The sequence below is a fragment of the Colobus angolensis genome, unplaced genomic scaffold, assembly GCF_000951035.1.
Source record: "Colobus angolensis palliatus isolate OR3802 unplaced genomic scaffold, Cang.pa_1.0 Scaffold247, whole genome shotgun sequence".
Classification (NCBI taxonomy): Eukaryota; Metazoa; Chordata; class Mammalia; order Primates; family Cercopithecidae; genus Colobus; species Colobus angolensis.
Window position 1 is genome coordinate 3034791 of NW_012115677.1, and position 7855 is coordinate 3042645.

The following is a 7855-nucleotide window of genomic DNA, read 5'->3' on the forward strand; positions in this document are numbered from 1 at the left end:
GGTCTTTGTGTGTTTGAACTCCCACCACGTAACGGCAAACTCAATATACATGCTAATGACCTACAATTATGAAATTAAAATAGAAAATGGCAGAGTGAACCTCAGTGAAAGCCACAGAGACCCAATCTCTTTTAATTTTTAACAAATAAACTTAAACTACAAATTAGAAACAAATAATCAAGAGTAGCTCTAACATTCAAATGAAGTAAATGGATTGTGTAGGAGATTAACCCCATAACTTTGTTTCTTTTTTAAAAATTTCTTGACCAGCTCTTTGATGATGGTGATGTTTATCTCCTTCTCGGCAGCCAAGCCCAGCAAAAGAATGGCACACAGCAGTTGCTGCCCAAGCCTGGGTGCTCCTGGTGCTCCTGCGCGATGGGCTGTGCAGTAGGGTTGTCCTGGGGAGACCCCTCCCTGGCCTCTCCTTGCGCAGGCTGGGTGCTGTCGGTGAGACTCACTTCACAAAGATCTTTGGAGAGAGGGAGGCAGGGATCTGAGTGCAGTGCCAGCACCCCCTGCTCCTGCCTGCCCGCCCCACCTGAGGGCTCTACTCACCACCATGCTGGTCGGCAGCCACAAGCTCCTGGGGGTCTGGGGCTCCTGGACCAGGCTCATTAGCAGGGTTCTGGGCAGCGGCCAGGAATCTGCTGTGTTTGTTGTACTCCCTACAAGCCGTAACAGCATCTCCTGCAGCGCCAGCAGATTCACCTGGAGGGAGGGGTGCTCAGCTGTCACGCTGCTGCCAGTGCCCAATCTCACGCCCACCCCCACCCCCTCAGAGATGTTGCACACCCTACCTTCATCTCCACCCTGTGCTGGACCAGCCTGATGATGTCCTCCTCCCATTGCCGCATCTTTGGCACTGCCCCCTGCCTCTATTATAAGCTGAGGAACATTCCTGCAGGAGGACAGGGCTTAGACACTGGGGACCCTCCGAAGGCCCTGCAGCTCCCCCTGCCTTGCCCTGGCCTCCCACTCACTGATGGCATCTCTGCCCCCAGTACAATCGCAGTTCCGGTTTCTTCACCAGCTCACTCAGGTCCGCTGTCTCCTCCAGGATATCCATAAGGCCACTCTGGAGCCAAAATAATGGGGTCACATCTCGGCACAACTTGCCCTCAGGTGGCATTTTCAAGTAAGTCATGGAGAAGCTGGAAGTGAGTCCTGGCATGGGCCAGCTTCTCCATGACTTCCTGCAGGGCCCGGTGGGTCTCCCCACTCACAGACTCGCCCCCAGTCCCTGGGACTGGGACCGCTGCCTCTGGCTCCTTCTGGGCCGAGGCCACCAGGTGAGCCAGGCGCTGGCAGCACACCCTCTGCTCTTTCACCCGCGCTCGTAACCGTGCCTGCTCCTCCTGGGCACTGGCTCCAGCGGACTTGAAAAATGCCACCTGAGGGCAAGAGGTGAGCATTCTTGTAGGGGCATACACAGAACAAATGGGGCAGAAAGGTGGAGCGCAGCCCCTTCCCTTGGGGCCTCAGAGAGTGCACCTGTTGGTCACAGGGGAAATGGTGTCTGACCACTGGCTCTCGGAAGGGGTGAGGGTGCAGAGAAATCAGAAGGCAGGGAAACTTAAGAGCATAAAGGGGTCTTGGAGGGACCACAGAGGAAGGTGGCAAAATGGGTGCGGGGGGAGTCAGGCTCACCATGGCCTCCCAGCTCTCCAGGTCCTCTGGGACGCTCGGCAAGGGCTGAGGTGCCGCCGCCTCCTCACTGTCCAGATGTTCTCCTCCATCTCCTGTGGGGGGTGGCCAGAGGGCTCCTCAGACAACCCAACAAGGCAGGTACTGTGGGCCCACCTCTGCCCCCACCCTCACTGGGTAACCCTGAGCCAGCCCTCCCCAGAGAGGAATGAGCTGCTGTTCTTTATTCTTCCTTTTAAGAACCAAGATCTGGCTATACCGCCCAGGCACAGTCCCACTACCGGTCGGTGCAGGAGTTCTGACCTGCTCCCTTTCTGACCTGGGCCAGTTCAGCCATCCTTAGGCAACTTGGTGGCCCCCCGCTCCCAGGAGGTCACCATATTGATGCCGAACTTAGTGCAGGCACCCTGTCGGCATAATGACCAGCTGTTCTAAAGGTCTCTTCCAAATCCTCAATCCTGTGCTGCTCACAGTCCCCCCTTCCTCCTGGGGCTCTCTCCTCTTCCTCTGAGTGGTCTCCCGTACCTTCACCAGGGAGAGCCATGAGGCGCAGCTGGGCCGTTAGCTGCTGATTCTGCTGGCTGGCAGCTTCCAGGTGTTCCTAAGGGGCCAGGAAGGAGTGAAAAGGCACAGAGTTTGCCAGGTCGTCCCCCTCACGGCCCTGTCCTCAGCAGCTCCTTCCCCTGGGTCTCCTGCAACTTTTGGCAGGCCATCTCCGCCACCGCTTTGCCCCAAGTTTCCGGCTGCTGCAGCTGGTTCATTAGCTGGGTCTGCTGCAGTAACTCCCTGTGCAGCGCCTCCTTCTCAGAGGTCAGCTGCTGATAGGCGGCCACCTGCTGCTGATAGGTGGCCACGTACTGCTGCAGGTGACCCAGGTAACAGTCTGGCTGCTGCTGCAGACTCTGAGCCTGTTGGCTCTTCAGCTCCACGGAAGACCCTGGGTGTGAGGGCACATGGTGGCTGGCTTCCAGATTCTGGGCCCATTAATAGGGTAGCGAGGGCACTGTGGGGCTCTGTCGCCTGCCCAGGCCCCTGGCTCCTTACTCCAGGCCTAAGTGACTGTCCCCCTTTCCTAGAACCCCATGCCTCCTTCCCCAGCCTCAAATCTCATACCCTCTTCTCACCATTTAAACTGTAGGCCACAGATTGCTGGAAAAGCAGTGGGAGCCAACCACTATGTGCTAAGTGTGCTACCTGCCTAATGCTTTCCATGTATTATCTCATTTAATCCTCAGCACCTCTGTAAGGAAAATGCTAACTTCCTTTTGAAGTTAAAGAAACAGAGACGGCCGGGCGCGGTGGCTCATGCCTGTAATCTCAGGACTTTGGGAGGCCGAGGCGGGCAGATCATGAGGGCAGGAGATCAAGACCATCCTGGCTAACACAGTGAAACCCAGTCTCTACTAAAAAATACAAAAACTTAGCCGGGCATGGTGGCAGGTGCCTGTAGTCCCAGTTACTCGGGAGGCTGAGGCAGGAGAATGATGTGAACCCAGGAGGTGGAGCTTGCAGGGAGCTGAGATTGCACCACTGCACTCCAGCCTGGGCAACAGACTGAGACTCCATCTCAAAAAGAAACAGAGACTTAGAGATGCAAAGTACTGGAATGGTGACCAGTGGAACCGAGGTTTGGAATCCAGTTTTAATCTAAGGAGCCTTTTTGTTTTGTTTTGAGACAGAGTGTCACTCTGTGGCCCAGGCTGGAGTGCAGTGGTGCAATCTCAGCTCATTGCAACCTCCACCTCCTGGGCTCAGGCGATTCCCATGCCTCAGCCTCCTGAGTAGGTGGGATTACAGGCATGCTCCACCATGTCCAGCTAATTTTTTTTTTTTTTTGTAATTTTAGTAGAGATGAGGTTTTACCATGTTGGCCAGGCTGATCTCAAACTCCCAACCTCAAGAGATTCTCCTGCCTCAGCCTCCCAAAGTGGTGGGATTATAGGCCTGAGCCACCATGCCTGGCATAAGGAGCCTCTTATACCACTGTGTCTTCCCCTATGATTGGGGGGCTCCATGCCTCTAGCTGGGATGACGATTTCCAGACCTGAGAGGAGCCCAGGGCTACCCACCTCTAAAAGTCAGAAGGCAGGAAGGAAGAAACAGTCACAAGACTGCCCTGGAGGGTGCTGGGGTCACCTGCCCCCAAGCTGCAGCTGCCTCTGGCCTGGCACCTCCCCTCCCCAGAGGCTGGTGCCCGCCTCCCAGCCCTTCTTGGATGGGGTGGGGGTTACAATCTACTTCACCTTGCCCAGCTTCTCCTGTAGCTCCTCCACTTGCTGCTCCAATTGCAGTGCGCTCTTGTTCTCATTGTTCTAGACAGACAGAAGCAATCAGCAGCCACCCACTGCAGCTGGAGACCCCAGAACTTGGTGTCTGCCTCCCATGGCACCGGGAAGGGTGGAGGCAGGTTAGAAAAATCATCCCCTCTCTCCCACAGCCACCAGAGTAGGGCTCTGGCTCACAGGTGCCTTTAGAAGTAACATTTCACGTGAGGGCTACACTGCCCCATTTTACAAATTGGGAAACAAAGGCCTGGAGGACTAGGGAGGAGGGCAGGCTCCCCAGGTGGGGCAACGCACCAGCTCCTCGACGCCGCTCTGTGGCTCGGCCAGCTGCTGAAGTCTCTCCTCCTGCTCACAAATTTTCTCCTCCTGCTCCCAAGGCCTCTCCTTTTGTGCCTGGTTCAGGAGACTTACGTGCTGATAGTTTTCCACCTGGGCCTGGAGCTCTGCTGACACTCTGTCTACTTCCTTCCTCAGGTGCTGCAGCTCCTCCTCAGGGGGCACTGCTGGGGGCTCCGGGGGCAGGGGTTCAGCTGAGAAAGGAAGCAGACAATAAGGGCCTCTGGATTCTCAAAAACAAAAACAAAACAAAACAAAAACAACAACAACAAAAAAACCCCTCCTCTTGGTGCACAGCTCCTCTCAGGCTCCCCAAACTTGGCCTCACTGCTAATGATTCCTCGCACCCGGATGGTAGCCAATCTTCCAAACCACTTTCAGATGGAGAGCACTGTGGGTGACTGACAATGGGCCCCATTTGCTGATGGGGACACTGAGGCTCACGGAGATGACAAGACTTGCTGTCTCCCGGCACAGACCTCTTTCCCTCTGCCTCAAAGCCCTTTCATCCACCCACCTCCCTGGGGCATTCTAAGCCCCCCCACAGCCCTCTGATGCCAGGCCTGCTCCCAGGTCATGCCAGCCCCATCTTACCCATCTGGTTTTTGAGCTTGGACAAGCTCCTCTCCAGCTTCTCTACCCGATGCATAACATCCTTCTTCTCTTTCTTCAAGGTGCGAATCTGCCCAAAGCACAGGGGGAAAGGGCCCTGGAGAGAGGGGCTGGTGGCTGGACAGGCTGCCATCTCCCTTTCTGCCCCCACCTCCACAAAGCCCAGACCCATGACCACCTCTGGCTGTACTATTCCCATGTTACAGACACTTAGAAAGATCCAGTGACCTATCTAAAATGGGAGAGCTGAACGGTCAGACCTCACCTCCTGCGACATTTTTCTCATCCTCTCCTGCCACCGGGCCCTCTCTCCTTTTAGATGTTGAGCATATTCATCTCTCTCGAGCTGGACTTGTTTCAGTGAATCCTTCATCTGCAAGAATGGGCACAGAAGTTAGGAAGGGCTGTCACTGGTCCTCACCTGCTCCTGGCCACCTGGGGTCATCTTCCTTCCCTCCCTCCCTCTGCAAAACCTCACCCGTGTCAACTGTGCTTTCAGCACTGCCTGCTCCCGTATGGACCGCTCTAACTTCCACTCCATATGTGCTTTCCTGTGGCTCGAGAACTGGATGGTGAAGAGTGAGAAGTTTCTATATAGGGAACCTGGGCCATTCCATACAGTGCCCCTTAAACAAGCTAGGGCTAGGCTGAATATACAACTCGGTCAGTAAAGATTGAGGCATTTCCAAGTCTGTGGTCTGGTTTTTAAAAGAACTCAGTAAAGTTGGAAGGGACAGGGAAAGAGATCGAATTTACAGCTGGCTCACAGAGGCCCAGAGAGATCAGATAATATTGCTATTGTTACTACTGTTATTACTACCACTGTTTGAACCTTTATGGAGTGCTTCACCAGGTATCATGCTAGCAATCCCCTTTAATTCTCGCAACCACCATAGGAGACAGTTACTATGATTCCCTCTATTGTGTAGATGAAAAATCATGGAGTATTTGAGGTTAAGTGCTTGCCTAACATCACTTAGGCAGAGCTGGGATTTGAACACCCAGGTCTATCCAATTCTCTAAGCCCATTTTTCTTGCTGGGGATGGGGGCACAGATAGGAAGGGGAAAATTAATCTTTTGTTTACTTCCTGAAAGGATGATACATTCGCATAGTTCAAAACTCAGAAGGTACAGAAGGGAAGTATCTCCCAGCCACCCTGTCGCTCTCTCCTGAGTTTTCTATGAACCTTGCAGACATGTTTTCTGTATATTATCATAGTATGTACACACACACACACACAGAGGTTTCCGCTCTCTACAGAAATGGTAACATACTAAAGGTACTCTCCTGTACCTTCACGAGTAAAGTACCCAATATCCCACCTAGGACTTGGCCAAGACCCCAATCAGGTAAGGGCAGGGGAGGCACTTGGCCTCCAAGTTCTGTGTCCAGTGCTCGCTCCCCACCGCACCCCCCAACCCACCCACAGCAGCTGACTCAGCTCCAGGCTGCCTCTAACAACCAGTCACAAAAGCAGCGAGAAATGGTCATGCTGCCTTCTGGGCAGGACACTCCATCCTGTAGAAGGGACCTTTAGGCTCACTCCTCCATCTGCGAAGCTGGGCTCCCAGGGGATGGGGCAGGTGGTCAGACTCACTCTGTCCTCCTCCTTCTGTGTGGCAGAGAAAGCCCGCTCTAACTCTCCTTTATGCTGCAATGAATGTTGCAGGCGGCCGGCCAGATCCTTGGACTCCTCTATAATGAGAGAGTTGAGATGGGGCCCAAAGGACTCCCCCTAAAGACCCGTCAAAGTGCCAGGTTGAAGAATGACAGGGTGCCCAGATTCCCACCTTCGAAGTATCTGAGAGAGCGTTTCGTGCGATACAGGGCTGTACTTAGTTTCCCCTTCTGTATATTCAGTCTCTGGACTTGAACCTTTGGGAGAAAAGCCAAGCAAGTGCTGAAAGAGAAGGAAAGAAACATTCTCCGGAGGACAGGAGAAAAACTTCACACCCTCCACTCACCTCTAGCTCCCTTTCAGCTTTCTGTCTCTCATTGTTTGCCTTCTTTTCCTATAGGAAGAGGAAGACAGAGCTCTTACCAGGGGGAGGCAGAGATGGCACAGCAAGAGACATGCCCCAGAATGTCATCAATGCCCCAGGACAGGCCCACCCATGGCATCAGGTTATCAGGGACCCTGTGGGGGTGGGGTGGAATGTGAGGGGTGAGCCTTCTTCCACAGGCTGGGAGTGGGCGAGACGTGACTGAGGCCTCTACATCTGAGTGCCCCCAAACCCAGCGGTCATGTCGCGAGGAAACAAAGAAATCACATTACTTCTTCCAGCTGATGTTCCACTTGTTTCTTCTCTTGTTTCTGTGGGGAGAGTCAAATGAAGGTGAGGGAGGGCTGCCCCCTCAACTCTATTCCCCAGGCCAGGAAGCAGTAGGCAGGGGCCAGGAATGGATTTTAAAGGCAAAGTTCTCAGACATAATGGGAACACGAACTGGTAAACTCTCCTCAAGCTCCCAAGGACAGAGGATTTGGGTCTTTGTTGGTTTTCACTCACAGCCACAGAACTCAAAGTCTGAATGTGCAATCTCTTGAGAGGACAGTAACATAAACCTCTAGAGATGGAGTTTGAGAAAGGCCCCCCCTTCTGCCCGCTTGTGATTTAGAAAAGTGCGTTCATTCAGTAAACATTTACTGAGCACGAATGGGCCAGGTACGGTTCTTCACAGCAGATACAGGACAGAAAATGACAGGAGCCCTTGGCCCTGAGGTTTCCATTCTAGGGGCCCTTTAAATCTCGGACTCTTAAGAGCTAACAGACACCTTTGATAGTCACTACCTCCTCTGGAAACGCGAGCCCAAAAAGCAGAGGCAGCTTGTCCAGAATCAAAGAGCAAATTAGGGACTGAGTCACGGCAGAAATACAGGGCCCTGGCCGGGCGCAGTGGCTCAAGCCTGTAATCCCAGCACTTTGGGAGGCCAAGACGGGTGGATCACGAGGTCAGGAGATGGAGACCATCCTG

At 53.7% G+C, this 7855-nt stretch overlaps 1 protein-coding gene across 1 annotated transcript in view; it reads right to left on the reverse strand.

Annotated features, from left to right (window-relative positions):
- Positions 1-290: 290 nt before the first annotated feature.
- LOC105514551 (putative golgin subfamily A member 8D) overlaps positions 291-7855 on the reverse strand; it is an 11414-nt gene continuing 3849 nt past the window's right edge. Inside the window, exons 4-18 of the mRNA XM_011945971.1 lie at positions 7158-7196; positions 6847-6894; positions 6673-6757; positions 6480-6577; positions 5359-5445; positions 5146-5253; positions 4863-4950; positions 4227-4462; positions 3891-3959; positions 2173-2248; positions 1651-1742; positions 984-1078; positions 801-901; positions 559-711; positions 291-472 (exon numbers count right to left, since the gene is read on the reverse strand). Coding sequence (XP_011801361.1) covers positions 291-472; positions 559-711; positions 801-901; positions 984-1078; positions 1651-1742; positions 2173-2248; positions 3891-3959; positions 4227-4462; positions 4863-4950; positions 5146-5253; positions 5359-5445; positions 6480-6577; positions 6673-6757; positions 6847-6894; positions 7158-7196 — 1557 coding nt within the window. The remainder of the gene's footprint in view (positions 473-558; positions 712-800; positions 902-983; positions 1079-1650; positions 1743-2172; positions 2249-3890; positions 3960-4226; positions 4463-4862; positions 4951-5145; positions 5254-5358; positions 5446-6479; positions 6578-6672; positions 6758-6846; positions 6895-7157; positions 7197-7855) is intronic.